Raw genomic sequence first — 16,267 nt, 5'->3', positions numbered from 1 at the left:
TTGTTCGTGGAACTGTGTTTCTAGGTTCGTTCACTACAATTTATTTACCAGCACGTGGTTGTAAAGTTTTAAAACGAGGGTGTAAATGCAAAGCAATTCATTCAGAACTAATATATGAGGATATTACAATTGGGAGGACGGAAACGATACAAACTGTCAGATTTCTCGTCACGGTCCCATACAAAAGGTAAACAACACCTTTAAAAAAAGCGAAAAAAAGGCTAGCTTAGTTAGCCTAGCTATAGTTAGCTAAGGCAGCGTCCACACGGCATCGTAGCGATTTTGACACTCCGTCGTAGTGTAAATCTTGATCGAGAGGCCTTAGCCACGGCCATAAAAAATAGTTGACACTACGATGGAGTGTCAAAATCGCTACGCTACGATGCCGTGTGGACGGCCAGTAACAGAATGTAACTGTCATGAATATTTGATTATCTGGATTAAATAACCCTCACTCGGGAACCAAGATCCTTCTTATTTTTTCATAATATTTTTAGAATAATTTTTGGGGAATCTTTATATTTTATACGTTTTATACATCAACGGCATAAAATAAAATAACGAGGGCAATTATATGATCTATTTTATTTTAAACCAAGACTTTTATGCTTTACATTCATTGTATGATGGTCATATAACTTGTAGTTAAGGCTGATTCGCACGTCGGCAAGTGCAAGTGGCAAGTAAGCAGGCAAGTGGCAAGTAGCCGTTCGCACTGCAGGCAAGTACTTGCCGGTAACTAGATCACTCACACAAGTACACAATAACGATTAAATTTTATTTTACCATTATTTCATCATCAATAAATAAAAAGATTGATCAACGATACGATCAAATAATATTTCTCGAACATTAGTCGAAAATTGTCCTAAACAAATCACGAAAATGAAACAGTTTTTGTTTGACATCTTATATTTACACGAGTTGTCAACCAATACATCCACCTACTTGCCCGAAAAATAGACTCGGTTCTATTCCACTGGCAAGTAGCTACTTGCCACTTGCCACTTGCTTGGTCCTGATTCGCACGGGGTAGGTACACGGCAACTTGCCACTTGCACTTGCCACTTGCCGACGTGCGAATCAGCCTTTAGAGACGGATGACCAAGAAGGTCGAAGTATCTTTAATTCAAGTAAAACATGTATACATAATACGGTGAATAATACTAAAAAATACATGTAATTATATATATACACGATCTGTAATGGCCATATACATATAAATCCATATATACACAACCATGTCAGAAAAATGTATTACTTACCGCAAATAACACGTCATCAAAGAGTAAATTCACGAGACGTTTTGTCGTGTACGACCTATACCTTTATTCTAGGTAATTTCTAGCATTCAATCAGTAAAATACATTTATAAAAATATCAACACCGTTGCTCTGTACCGCATATTTCACTTGCTCACATTGACGCAAAAAATAAAGGAAATGTACGTTTGTCGGGATGAAGAGGAAAGTGAAAAATACCAGCACATAAACCTACAGTGTCCTAATCCATTCCATGATGTTATCGTGTGCTTTGAAAACATTTTTCTCATGGACCGCGTGCACGTGGTGTACGATAGCTAAGTAACAATAGTATTCTAGTATATGTAAACATCTATTAAGCAAGTTGTGTAAACGTTGTCTATTTCAGATGATGGTAGAGAAAAAAGGGTAACTGTAAAATAAGATTTCAACAATTTTACTTTTTTCAACTGTTGAATGATATAGTTTTGTTTGATTTTAGGTAGATTAGTAAATAGTCACTATTGTTTTCAACGGTACGCTGGATTTCATTACTATAAAAGATTCATATGTTCATACTTCATTCTTGTTGTTGATATCGTTTGAGCATCTTTGCCAACTAAAACAAAACTTGTATGCCCTTCTCGATCCGGCTCTAATTTGTGTAAGATGCAAATAAGAGAAAAAATAAAGCCGTACTCGTGGAACTTCCAACAGTATCTACTTCGTATGAGCAAATTTATGTGTGAGATTCTTGTAGAGTGATCGTGCAATTGAATGTGACCCTTCTCTTAATCCTTCACGTCGTGCAATATAATGTTTAATTGTGTCCACAACCCGACACTGCTCGTCGTTCTGTGGTTTGTCTGTGTGCAAAACATTCCTTCAAATCACTACGCTCTTCCTACTAATCTTTCTTCGCATAGGCGCACTTGCAGCCAGATACAAACGCTATAATGCCTCGCAATATACTGTGATGTTATAATTCTACATTATGTTTGTGATTAAATTATAGCGGACGTAACATGTTGTAACCACGGTAGTACGTTTCGATTCTCCCAATCAATTCTAATATTGAGCCTCCATAAATTAAACAAACCGTCCAGTGAGATTTGATTATGGAATGCATTTTGGTTTGACCGTAATCACTAGCGGTTAAAAGAGCGCTTTTGGTACCGCAATTAATCACGTATTCTCGCCGAAGCCTATCACGAGCACGCCAACAGCAATGGTACATTTCTACTTTGAAAGTCTCACAAAACGTCAATCACGCAAATATTTTTACGCACGGAACCGTGCTTTAATATTTTGATTTTTCCTGAATTTCATCTTCTTTGCCTACAGTTTAACCATATCATGTTAAATTTCATTTTTGCAGCAATTGATTCGATATTCTTAGTTCCCACTTTATTCGATATTCTTAGTTCTCGCCCTATTCGACGTGACTTGCAAGCATAACTACATGCGAAAACAAATCCATTCTGAACTCAACAAACCCACAACTCACATATTTATATGCGAGCGTTTGCCTAATGCTTTCATTTAGTGCGCAAGCTTTTTAATTGGTCACAAAACATGTGTTACTAAATATTCATTACAGAGCATCGTTACTATTCGTGGCTTGCTAAACTATGAGACAAATATGATTTCTCGTGCACGGCACGTAACGCTTGTTTTGTTTTTTTTTTTTTGGGTGAAAATTGGTAGTATATGTACTATTATAGTTTAAACTCCACTTTTCTGCTAAACCGGACTCCTCCGGACAAATACTAGGTAGAAATGATGGTACCAAAATCCGATCGATCGAATATTAGAGTAAAATTATTGATTTCAATTTGTTCCCATTCGAATTGTATGTTGGCTGGCGGGAGAGATAGATCATAGGGGTTGAGAGGAGAGAGGTGAGTCTCGTCGCGGTACGGTTTTGAGGAGGTATTCAAATGGCTTGTTATTTTTTATTTTTTGCTTTCAACTTCTATTTCATAATATTTCATCAATCATTTTTCATCATAGAGTTGACAAATGCTCACTTTGTGTGTACTGTGGTAATTGTTTGAAGCATTTCACAAGGTAGTTTAAATGCATCCTGTACTATGAACAACGGTTCAAGGGATGGACCTTGTCTGGTTTGGATTAGGTTCAGTCCGGGAGAGTGATGGAAAGGGTCTATGGCGATTTGGTTTTGACCTTGATGTCGAGAATGCATTTCCGTTCTCTTTGAAGGTGTTAGTTTTTGTGCTTGTTGGTGGGTCTCGTGATGGTTGCAGTTGCGGGTTCAATTTAGACCGTTTCGTATTGGCGCCGGAAGGAACCGTACAGACAGCATGCCAGCAGAACGGCGATCAACTGTAAGAAAAAGAAAAAGAGAGTTGGAAAAAGCGTATGAAATAGCTGCGAGGGTTTGCTGAAATGAAATATGAGGTTATTCGTCTGTGAAATTGTGTAGCATATCATTCGGGAACATTCCTTCATATTTGAAAAGCACGGGCGTTTAGCGAATGTTGCATACTAATGGACGGACTACTAAAAGATTCCTTCTTATTAGCATATTCATATACTCGCGTCCAAATTCCGGTTGTTTGTTGATCCGTTATGTCAAGTTTGCTCTACATCAGTGGAAAATACGAAACGGTTTAGGTTGTGTAACCGCAAAGTTGTATGTCGACCTGAACAACTTTATCCTTCGTCCGATGAAATTTGCATTGACCTCACGTAGTTTTTCCTGATTTTTCATTGTGAGGGGAAAGTTTTTCGTTCAATTATGCTCTGTTTTGTCGATTGATTTAATCCGTCCCAAAATTACCGTAGAGTGTTTGGGCTTTCAGTTAGTGGTTTATATTTTGAATTAAACAAAGCTCTTCAAGCTTTAACTAACCTGTACGATAGCCAATCCGATGCCGATGCCGGCCAGAATGAGTGACTTTGCGCCGAGATAGCTGGACAGCTTCGAGAAGCAGCCCTCGGTCGACGCGTACTCCCGGGTGCACTTGTTCACACCGACCGGCATCCGATGGCAGCAGGCGCGCGGCACGGTGTCGTTCTTGTAGATTGGCTCCCAGTCCTCTGGGCCCTTGATACCGCAGCACATCATCTCCGACTGCACCAGATTCCACGCCTCTTGGGCGCCCTTGTCCGTGGCGTAGCTGTCCAGCGTCTTGTTGAAGCCCTTCTCCAAAATTCCTCCCAGCTCCTCGTGCTTGTAGTATCCGGCAATACCGATGCCGATCTCAGCCAGAAACACCAGACCTAGGAGGATGGAGAACTGCAAATGCACCAATCAATGTTAGATAACTGCAAAGAATCGAGTACACCGAATGCATATACCGTGATGATCATGCATGGGCTTTCCTTTGCCGCACCGCAACATCCGAAACATGCCACCACGAAGATGATGGAACCGATCACGATCAGCACTATCGGGGCAGTCCAGAAGTTATCACCTGAAAATAGAGTCAAAAAAGCATTAATAAAGAAAATGTTCGAAAAATATAGACGTCGTCTTGTTGGTTCAATATTTACCGACAAAGTTCGAGTAATGATAGTAGTTTGATTGAATGATGGCTCCCGTAACAATCACGACTAGGCCGGTGATCTGGAAAAGCGAAACAAAAGGAAACGATTGACGAAAAAGGAGTGGATTAGATACTTAGGACGAAAGATAAAAAGAAAAATCAATCATCGTGATGGACCACCACAAACGATCGGGGACGGTCAATGCAAACATGGCGAACGGGCGTCCCACGTGAAATTAATTGCAAATCGATGCAGGAATTGATGGACTCGCTCAGCGCAAATGAATTTGTACTCGTTTTCTTTTTATAAGGGAGAAGAATGGGACAGAGAGTAGAGTAAACAATTTACCTTTAACGAGAAGCGCATTGCATGATTGACCATGAGTAAATGGCCCGAATTAGGGAGTTAACTCATTTAACAGGTCAATATTTAGATTCAAAAATTTAAACGGTACAGACATCCAGAACATCTACATCATAAAGTTTTGAATACTATACAACGCATTTCAATTAGAAATTCAATGCCGTTTTCATGATCATTTTGGGAGACATTCGCTTCAAGTATAAGCACAACGAGTGCCTTGCACTAAATCATAATTACCAACTTTTGCCATTGGCAAAACAAACCTGGAAAATTGAAATTCCACAGGCCTCCCACATAGCCTCGGGAAGTACAAAACTCAGCTCCGTGGACGATAAATAAACATCTGTCACACTTCGTCGGTACGCTCTGCTTCTATTCAGGTCTCGAAAGGAAAACATAAATTTTCATTTCCACACCTTTTATATCTCGTTCTTTGATTGAGAACGTGCTGCGACGTATTATGGTTTTATCGAAATAGAATAAGGAGTACATGGAGACTGTGAGGTATTCTGTATAGTGAAGTATTTTGTTTTCTACTTCAAGTAGGATAGTTTAAAAAATATTATTATGTGCACAATGTATAAGTTGCGGAGATATTTAAATTTTAAGACCGGATATGGGTAACACCGAAGCGCTGGTATAGTAAGTATGAACATGTAAAATGTCTTTGATATGAAAGAAGATATTTGTATTTAACATCATCCCTGCTAGTAGCACATTCAATCCACTCTCTTATCACCACTTTCATCGCAGTTACAACGTCATTTAGTTCACATAAAATTGAAAAAAAACCCGGATCTTCGAGATCCAGGCCCGCCGGCGTTTTGGAGACCCCTGATCTAAACCATCATAGTAAAACCGAAGCGATAATTTCGAAAGGCTCTTCTAAATTTTACATCGTGAAATACAAGAAATAATATCGAAAATGAAATAAGCTCTTTAAATATTACAAAGCTTTCCTTTTTTCGAATAATACAAGCGATATAATAAGTTATGAGAATGCTCGAAATAATTCTGAATATGTTCGATGAAGAAATTAAAATAGTATTTTCATGCACAGTTCGTACCTACTCAACATATAATACTTATGTAATACTCCACATAATCTTCTACCTATGTGTGTTTAACTATCGCAGGGCTCCCGGTTCAAGCAGGTGTTTTATGACCTGGAACCCTCTCGGCTGTAATGTGATGCAAAACTGTCACATTGTGCACGCCGCATTAGGCACTGCACTGTACAACGCGCCTCCCAAAAGCCTTCTCTTCATGCCCCACAGATTTTATCTTCTTCAGAACATTTTCCTTTGTAAGTCTTCTTCGACGTTCGGGAACGAGCGCAATGGAGACGCCTGGTGCTTGTCGGAACAAATTCTCCGGCGGGATTAAGTTGACTGCAAGAGGTGGCAAAGTAAATCGCTGGAAGTGAAGCTTGCAATGTGCCAAGCGAATAGAGACACCGTTCGCGACAAGATGGGCCCCAAGACAAAAATCTCAGGTGGCAAAATGCGCTTTACACCGTGCCAGCGTCGTTGTCACGAACGTTATATGAGAGAATTGAAGATCAATATTGCACAAGGTGCACGCGAAAACACACAGCTGTTACCGGCTCTACACTCTAACGAAAAGCACTCGTTCCTCTCAGTTGCACCTTTAACAGACGACTGGTTCACTCCATAAGACGAACACAGAGAAAACCCGAACGTTGACACGAGATTCGTCTGGTGGTGGAAAAAGTAATTTACTAGCCACAATTAATCAATATTTCATAATGAGAAAATGATCAGCTGTCAGCCGAAGAATCCGGGACGCTGCTTCGGGTGATTGCGCTGTGATGGCCTTCGGGATAAACGGAAGGGGGACCTGTACAGAGACGAGCCATAATGGATGTAATGGATGGAAGTTTTCATAAAAAATACATTATTAAATAGTTTATTTAAAGCAAAAGAAATTGACGATTATTTCCATCAGAAAATACTTGTTGCACCGAGTGGAAGGCAAAAATGGTACAGGTTTTGCTATTTTTATTGTACACGTTCAGTTACATCGTCAGTATGTCTACAGATAAGAATTCGCTTCCTAAGAAGCGCATCAAAAATGAAGAAGCCACCATTTCCTGTCAACATGCGATGCATCATAAAACAAGATAAGGAACACTACGTCATTGCAAAGAGTTTGTATTTTCTTTGTAGTGTTGCCGCTAATCAACGCACTTGCAACAAGTTGAACACGATGGCGGCGCAGATAACGTCAGCAAGGTATCAAATTGGCTTTTCATTTCATTTAGACATTTCAATGGATTGAAGGTGCATGTATTTTTTGACACACAAAACTGATAGACTTGCACCGACGTGATATGATTGTGCCACGGAATGCGATGTTGCGAAATAATGTAAAAATGATGTACAAGCAACCGATCAGAGGAAAGTTTGTGATCTCATTCTATCGAGAGAAAGTTATGATAAGCGTTTGCATTATCATATTTTTTTGATCATGTGGTAACAAGCAGAATTATAAAAAATGCAAAAAAGGAATAGGAAAGTTATAGAATGACCGCGTGGATCTTTTTGGAAAAATATGAATGAGATATAGTTGCTAACTACATTTGTAAAGGAGTGTTAAAACTCGGTTTAACTACCCACACGGACCAAAAATATTTTGCGCTTTACCTTATTTAAATGTGTTTCTATTCCATTAAGCAATTTAACATTATTCACGAACATATTCCCTCTTGTGATATGCCTATTTGCGTTTTGCCCTTCTTCTCCGGGGGGGAATCGTTCGTATACCATAGCTGTCGGCCATCCAGTGGCGTCCAGTTGATGAGTTCTTTGTCCCCGAGATTGTGTGCACGCGACCTAGAGCGTTCAACACACGTTGTGTCATGATGGGTTGACTGATTTGAGTAATTCTATCTACCTCGGTGTCATTCACTGACGATGCACTGGAGATGCGTTCTCTGGGTGGACATAAACACATTAGGATGCAAATGCGTACTAGGGAACTCGATGTACACAGAGAGTGACCAGTATTCTGAAGATGCCAGAATAACAATCCACGGTTTGACAATGCCGACAAATTTGATGAGCGAAAAGATAAGTTTTCTAACCAAAAATAAAGCACATTATTCACACATTCAACACGTACCATCAAGCTACTTGCTCCAACAAAGAAAAAAAAGATATACGAAAATTATTTTCCTTTGCTTTACATCTCTCTGCGGAATATCGTCCCAAAATTCGTGTTGAACATATTTACTTAAAATGGTGTCATAATCGTACATCTCACTCTGACATTGAGTTTAATGTCAGATCAAGCTTTTGGTCCACGCGAATTACCATTTTAATTAATTTAAGCTTTACCCTGTTATCGTTGTGACATTCAGCGGCATAATATTTCTCAAGGGGGGTAGGTAGGTGCTACACCCATACGTGCGTGCATAATTTTCCGACAGCAACAAACACTAAACATTGCTCTCTGTGGAACATCAGCTTCCATTTGGTTGGAAATTTATTTCAGTTGTTTTCGTAATGCAAATTTGTCGCTGCCATTTATCAAAAACTCATTTAGTTTGTGGGTCTGCGTAAGGAGGTGTAGGGAGAAGTATAAGTGTGACTGCCCCTGAACTGGGACTCCGAAAGCATATGGTTTGAAGATGACTGTTTCGTCGGAGTTCGGGCTCGGCACGTGCCGTGGCATGATTCATGGTTTTAATAGTGCTATATGAAATTAACATTAATAGACATTTTAGGATTTGCATCTCGAGTTGCATGACATCACAGATCGGTTTATGTTTTTGGTGGTTGAGTGAATCGATAAATATGCATAATTTAGAGATACATTAAACAATAATTCACACCCCACAACTTACTAAGATTTTTTGTAGGTAAGACCGATTCCTTATTAATAAGCTTTAAGTTTTCATTCACCAACGCATAAGTTTACTATAAAACTGGAAATGAGTCACCGATCTAATTCATTTGCACCATTTGGTCAAAATGTGAACGAAAATAAAAATGCCGACGCGAGTGAAACTGTGTCTGCCCATCCCCGGAGTCCGATTTCCAAACCCTGGACGCAATCGCTTTCAAGCACCCCCTAAGGTTCACTTTGCGTGTTAATGCTTCGCCTTTCTAGCTCATTTCCACTAAGCACCGACCATTACTAAGGGGTCTTTCCCTTTTTGATACTTCAAAAGTCAACAGAACCTTGGCCACCGATGCCCTATAAGCGGATACTTTCCAATTTATAATTCCCCTTTTTCCTTCACTACGGGGTTTTTCTTCTTTTTCAACGGGGATCCTTTCTCCAAAGTGTTGGAAGAATTGTTTCTATTTTTTTAAATTTTTGGTGTTAGTCACTGTTAGCTTCTCAATGGGATTTTCAATTACAGAACATCGTCTACGATACGTTCACAACTTTGCGTAACATTTCAAGCGACAATGAACTTCTAGCAATAAGACTGCATAAAGTTAGATCGGATTATCGCCGATTAAGAATTGGGGCGAGAAGACTAGGAATGTTTTATTTAAAGCGAGCCAATGTTTGTACCTTGCCGTTAGTTCTTTCCTCAATTAAATACACGCCTAAAAGTTTTTGAAGGGAAGAAAACGGTATCCCATAATATGATTGGAATTTTGGTACTATGAGAGTTTAATCTATTAATAATATTAAATGAAGCAACATCTTGTTGCAAATATACTATTTGCGAAAATTCATACATCTTCAATAACATAAGCCCCTAATGAATGCACCTTACAAACACATTCCAACCAAATCAATCTACCTTCACCAGGGGTAGTATTTTACCATCGCCAAAATGATAACATCAACCGCTAAGCTACTCCCTTTAAAAGGGAAACTTTGGTGGAGCATTTCAGTTGCAATGCTGCACACAAGTCCGGTTGGCTCGTAGTACTTCTCATTTTCCAACCTCGTTGCACTTCTCATTTTCCGTCCAATACCGTAATTGATTCCGATGAAGTTGATACATCCCGTGGCAACTGTTTCTATGACTTCGGACCCGTGGTTCAGGTGTAACCAGTGACATTGAGAAACAGCAGAGGCATGCACAACTAAGCTTGTTCCGAAACTTTCCTCTGCCACAATGTACTACTACCTGCAGGAAGCTATCTTCTTCCCAGCTTTGGCGGATATCGCAGATGCCTGGAGGATACTTCTAGAAATTTCCCTTTTGCTACAGATACTAGCTACTTCATCACCAGCATCATCATCATGCTCTCACGACCGCCGATCACTTGTGTTTTGACTATGAACAGTTCGAGGCAAAGGACTTACCGCAAACAGGAAATTGAAGAAAAACACCAAATAACGTACGCACGATATTCCTAACGAAGGCATTTTCAGTGCTATGGAGATAGCTGTCGCTGATATAACTGGAAAGAAAATAAATTTGAAATGTATTATGAAAACATTACTGTCAATGTATACGAATAAATTGTGTGTTGTTGCTTAAAAGCTTTTTTTCTGTTTTTGTTGAAAAAATCGGTTCGTATCATCAGTTCACAAACTAGATCAACCGTTCGAACTTATACAGTTCTCTTTAAAACGATTTCAAACGGTTCCAGCTTTCTTCTAGGAGGGCGAAGAAACGACTATCATTATTTCCTTCTCACAATAAGAGAATGAATGTGACACGATACAAAAGAGAAATTGAGAAAGTTTTGAATATGGTTCATTGAAAATTTGAACTATGGCCGTCAGTGGTTACGTGTTTTTAATCTCTCCCTGTACAGCCAGTAAGAAATTTTATTTATGTATTTTTTTTCGGTCCGTTAATCTGGAGGTAGTTGAAACCTTTCTGACAGCAATGCCAAACTACAACTCTAATACTTCCCAAGCGGGTTGCATTCGTCATTGGTAATCTTTTGAAACTGCTACTTTTCCCTAGACTGCAGACCAGAGCTAGACCGCACAGGACTTAAGAGGAATTCGTAAAAGCCAAAGGGCGACGACACTTATATAAGCTGCACCAGTTTGCGTTAATTGAATTAATCCATCCCTTTTCGTTTGACCCTTGATCCAATTTAAATCCGGGAGCTGAAATTTCAGCCAATGATAAGCCGCTCGGTTTTGGAGTCGGCGTGGACCCTTCTTCTAGGTTTAATATAGACAGTCAATAGGCAGATCGAGGATTGAAGTGTGTTACGAGTTAAAGTTTAGCAAAAAAAAAAAAACGAAAGCTAGCACCACCCTGTCTTTTGCCGATATCTTTAAAATTTACATAAAATTTAATCTTTTTCTAGTTTGAAACGTTGTTGCAATCAGTTTCACAACTTTCAGTGTTTTACGATCGTATTAATGTGGAATTTTAACGTTTAAGCCAAATAATTAATCAAAATGGTGAAGTAAAAAGCGCACCGCATTGGTGTTTTGTTCTACCATCAAATTCGTTTGACGAAAATTGTTGATTTAAAAAATAATTACATTCATAGAAAATAGGGCCTCCTTCCAGTAAAAATAAGAAAGCAGCTGCCTCGGGTAAAATCGTTTACGTTAAATGATGAATCAACAAATGTAGGCTTTCCGTGGGCAAAATGTTCAATTTCTATTTAAGCTTGCCACAGCCTAAGAATTTGAAACCAGCTTTTTCGATGGCTGATCCACCGGTCCAAATAACTAAGCAAGTTCTTTCGGCCTCGAAGTTGAACCCTTCCGTCAAAGTAGAAATACACAGCATAACAAATACGCAAATCTCCCAAACGAAAAAAGAATTTGACCACTTTGGCATGCATGCACGGGTACATTGAAGACTTTGTTTGTAACGCAAGAAACTTTGTCTTGAATCCTTAGAAACACCCGCAGCGTGTTGGATCTTTTTTTCGTTGCTTGGAATTTGGTGTTGTCTCGGCTATTTTCCAGGCTATCGACGAAGGTGACAGTGGAAACGATACGGTAGACGAGATGGTCCGGTAGAAAGTCCCACAGGATAAACAAACAAGCTCAACGAGAAGAATTTAATCTGCAGCCGCCAAGGTGAAGTTATTGAAAATGCCAGAAAAATGATGCGGGAGACGTAATGTTTGAGTGAACCAGGCCCGAAAAGCCAAATCTACTGGGACTGCGGGTTTAACTTAGTGTGCAGCTGTAGCATAGTAGAGAGAAAAAGGCCGACGCCAAAAAAACGGTCCATAGACCCAGTTCGAAAGCACCCCAATAAACATTCGGGTCCTTGTGCTTGCGTTCTCTTACAGTAAGGTTGGTGAATCAATAGAGAAAGTGGGTAGTATTACGAGATCCTGTGAGTGGAATAAATTCATAACCGTCCTTCTTCGGACCACGAACACACTAAAGTTTCGGTACGAACGGTTGTTGGTGTGACATGGGATTCGTAGTCCCACGAGGGATGACACTCTCTGCCAGAGTAACAGAAAGAACAAATAGTCAATATCGACCAACAAGGGGCGCTAAGGAGTGGAAGATGGAATGGAAGCCATGAAAGCAGAATTCTCTGCTGCTGACAAGGGGGTGCATTACAGATGAAGAGGAAAAATGTTGAAGTGTCCAAAACAAATATTACCGGAAGATTGTTCCAAACATCCTGCAGAAGTTGATCCAAATAACCTGTTGTAATGAATAAAAGGCCTTAAACCGTCAGTCAGTCAGTAAACTAGAACAAAACAAAGAATAGACGAGCAGCAAGGGATGCTGAGATAACCATGTTACTGGCACAACGTTCCCTTACCTTACATACCGTGATTGATATGACTGAAATCATGGTCCTTTCATTTTCATTCAATTTGATCCGCTTTGTAAGTAACTCGTACTTGCGAGAGTTAACGTTCGTGGATTTCGGGGGTGAAATCAATCACAACCAGGTTCTTTGAGTTCTGCGTTTTTACGACGTTTATTATTCGACTGATGTACTGAGAGTGGTGTTGCTTGACTAGCTTTTATATTACTCTATAAGGTATAGCTCATGAATGTGGGTAAGCGGATATGTCTTATGCTTAATTACCAATCAGGTATATACTGCCAAAATATGCAGTGTGCTTAATGTAGCCACGGGTAGTATGCTCTGTATGTGTGGTACAGGTAGCATCCTGTAACTCGAGCATGGAATGCAATAAGAAATTTTTTTTTCATTCGTCTTCAATTGGCAGTAGCAAGATTTTATGTAAATTATACATAACTCATTAAACGCTTTTTTGTAAAATAGACTACTTTTTCTACTAAAATACACGCTGGAACGCCGGAGGACGATTTCCGAGGTTGTTTTTCTACAAAAATTGCTAACTGACCAAATTGATGCTCCGTTTCTTCTGGCAGAAATTGATTTCTACGCACCAAGTCGATCCCTCAGATCCAGATCTTTGTTAAGCGTTCCTTTTCGCCGTAATGGTTTTTGTGCTCGTGACCCTTTGCTCCGGATGGCTTCCGCGTATAACTTGACGCACTCCTTGGACTTTAATTTGACTGCGGATTCGGTCTATAATATTTTACGCTATGTTCGCGTTTAATTGCTAAGTCTAGTCTTAAGATTTATGTAGGCCATAAGGCCAGACAAATTAATAAACGAAAATTGAAATTAAAATAGGTGTTATCTGTGGCATATTTCTAATCAGTGTTACATATTTAGTATTACATATTTACAGTCCGACTATAGGTAAAAAAAAGTTCAATGTACGGTCGGTTCGTGCGTTACCATGTTCATGAATTAATCCATTTTGATTTTTCCGAAAGATTATTAAAATAGGAAAACACTGTTAAAAAACAGGATACACTGGCATTTTCCTCTGAAATGAAAATGAAATCAAAGCGGAAACATACCAAACATATGTGAGGAATACAATATAAAGCTTTATTGGATGAAATAAAAACTAGTTTGATTTTTAACTCCGGACATCGTATTTTTGCTCTTCGAAAGACTTTGTATTTTGCATTTTTTTGCCTCTCTCCGAAGATAGTTACTGAGACCAAAAGACGGTGTTACAAACGTTTGTATGAAACATATAACGAAGCAGATTAATGGAACGGGCTGAGCGCCAAGGTACTGGGGGGTACCACACTCGAGGTTCGAAATCACTACCTCTGGTTTTGCATTTACTACATCAATTTATTGCAGTCAGCCATTTTAATTGCGGGAAGCCTTTTTATTTGCTTTCGACAATTTTATAATGATTGTGTTCGAACGTTGTAGTTAATATCGTGGAAAGTATGTTGCACAATATAGACTACATGCAAAACGTATTGCAACTCGTGGATATATTTTTGTATTGAAATGTGAATCGTGAAAAACAACCGTTGCATTGTTACGATCTGGTTAGATTAAAATGCAGCACCCAATGTATAATACGAAGACTGTAGAGTATCGTAACTTAAGAAGCACAATAAACTTTTCAAGCAACTGCTCCGTTGCTAAAAAATTAATCTATTTACCTTCTAGTTTGCTTCACCAAACTCTTTACCGTCATACGGTCCTACACTGAAAAATTGAATAACTTAATCCTGCTTCTGTTTTCTCTTCTCTTGTCGCTGATCCAGTTTTTACTCCTCAGGAGTACCAGCGATGTCTGGCGGTGAGCTTTCACCGCTCGATCCTACGGCATCGACTATCCCCGATTGAACGTCACTATTTTTTCCAAAACTCGTTTACAGATATATTTAAGAAATTAAACATGACATTCATATAATATAATAAAATGACTAAGATGTCGATATAAGCAACCAAGCAATTTGAAGATGCATATATGGTACTACTTTCAATTTTATTTGAAATAATGAAAAATGTTAGGACATTCGTACTTAACAAAAAAATACCTCAATCAAAACATAATGGCGAACGTATTATGGAAAAACGTCAACCGCCTACTCTTTGTAGGATATTTCATCCATCCTGAACGGCAGTAAAAAAAGGGGCAACCCGGTGTTTCCAGTGAATAATTCACCACGAGTGTTACCTTATGAATATTCCATTAACCTTCGATCGAACTGCAATTGCCGTGGTTCGATGAAACCGAGGAACCAGAACGATACGCACCAGTAGGAGGTATTGGTTAAGTATCGGCCACTTACGCTGCTTGCATCCCCTTTTCGGTTCGGTCCAACCGATCCAAATCCGGTCGATTGGAAACGGTTTTCTAATTCAAATCCCCCTGGACACGCAATGTGTTACCACTTCCGGTGTCTAGCGGGGCGTAATGTTCGGATTGACATATGTGTGAGTGCACGCTCAATACAACCGAATAGTCTGACGCACAGGTTGATTCCCATCCCATTTCCGGAGGGATTTTCTGCCATCGTCCGGAACGTGTACCTCGATAGGTCTGTGAGTGCTTTGATCGTTAGGCGGGGGTTCCTATTTACTTTCCATTTTTACCGTTTTTTTCCGGTGGCAGGAGGAGTCAACAGAAGTTCCCTTCAGGAACGAGCCTCAGCCAAGGGCCAAACGGTTTATGTGCAACAACATAATGGTTGCTCGGGGAAGCAACACTGCTGCGTTGATAACGAGCACACACAAACAAATGGCAGTGTATGCTTGAAATACAATCTCGATGTCGAGAAAAATGCACCACATGTCCCTGCCGGCCGTCCAAAATCTACATACGAAACATGAATCGTCTCATCCATGGAACGTTGGGTTGTTACCAAACATGACTCGTATCGATTTTTGACGATTTATTTTCCGTTTTCCGTTCATGAATTGAATTTCCCGCGAGGTACCGGAAGAGCATTTACTCGGGGATACAGCCTTAAGCGTGATAACAAGGATGCAAGTAAAATTGTATGAAACAAGCGAACATTGAGGAGGAATGGGGCAGAATACAGAAAATTAAATTGAAACTTTTACGATACTCGATGACCAAATAAAATATGTGCACTATTCATCGTAAGAAAGAACAAAACAACCAGCAAGCAATTCAATTAACATCAAAAGTTGTAAATAACCTGTTGCATTACACAATTTTACATTTCAACCACCACGTAACGATATTAAAATGAATCAAATAAGCATTTGCTTCGATTCGCAGCAATCAAAATTCAAATTGTTCAAGGAACAAACCCACGACATGTGCTCGGAATACGCGGGTTTTCTCTCGACGTATCACTCCACCCTCTAATACGTAATAAAATAGTAAAACGAAAGAAAAATCCTCCCTACCAAATGGCACATATTCGAAATGGCAGGCGCA

General features: G+C 39.5%; 1 protein-coding gene across 1 annotated transcript in view; it reads right to left on the bottom strand.

Moving 5' to 3' along the window:
• Positions 1-3,429: 3,429 nt before the first annotated feature.
• The window catches only part of LOC131263042 (CD63 antigen-like), a 49,295-nt gene continuing 36,457 nt past the window's right edge, over positions 3,430-16,267 (bottom strand). Inside the window, exons 5-9 of the mRNA XM_058265173.1 lie at positions 10,413-10,510; positions 4,761-4,833; positions 4,566-4,681; positions 4,117-4,503; positions 3,430-3,587 (exon numbers count right to left, since the gene is read on the bottom strand). Coding sequence (XP_058121156.1) covers positions 3,522-3,587; positions 4,117-4,503; positions 4,566-4,681; positions 4,761-4,833; positions 10,413-10,475 — 705 coding nt within the window. The 5' untranslated portion in view covers positions 10,476-10,510 and the 3' untranslated portion in view covers positions 3,430-3,521. The remainder of the gene's footprint in view (positions 3,588-4,116; positions 4,504-4,565; positions 4,682-4,760; positions 4,834-10,412; positions 10,511-16,267) is intronic.

The sequence above is a fragment of the Anopheles coustani genome, chromosome 2 (assembly GCF_943734705.1).
Source record: "Anopheles coustani chromosome 2, idAnoCousDA_361_x.2, whole genome shotgun sequence".
In the NCBI taxonomy this organism is placed as follows: Eukaryota; Metazoa; Arthropoda; class Insecta; order Diptera; family Culicidae; genus Anopheles; species Anopheles coustani.
The sequence above is the reverse complement of the archived record's forward strand: the minus strand, read 5'-3'. Positions and strand labels throughout refer to the sequence as shown.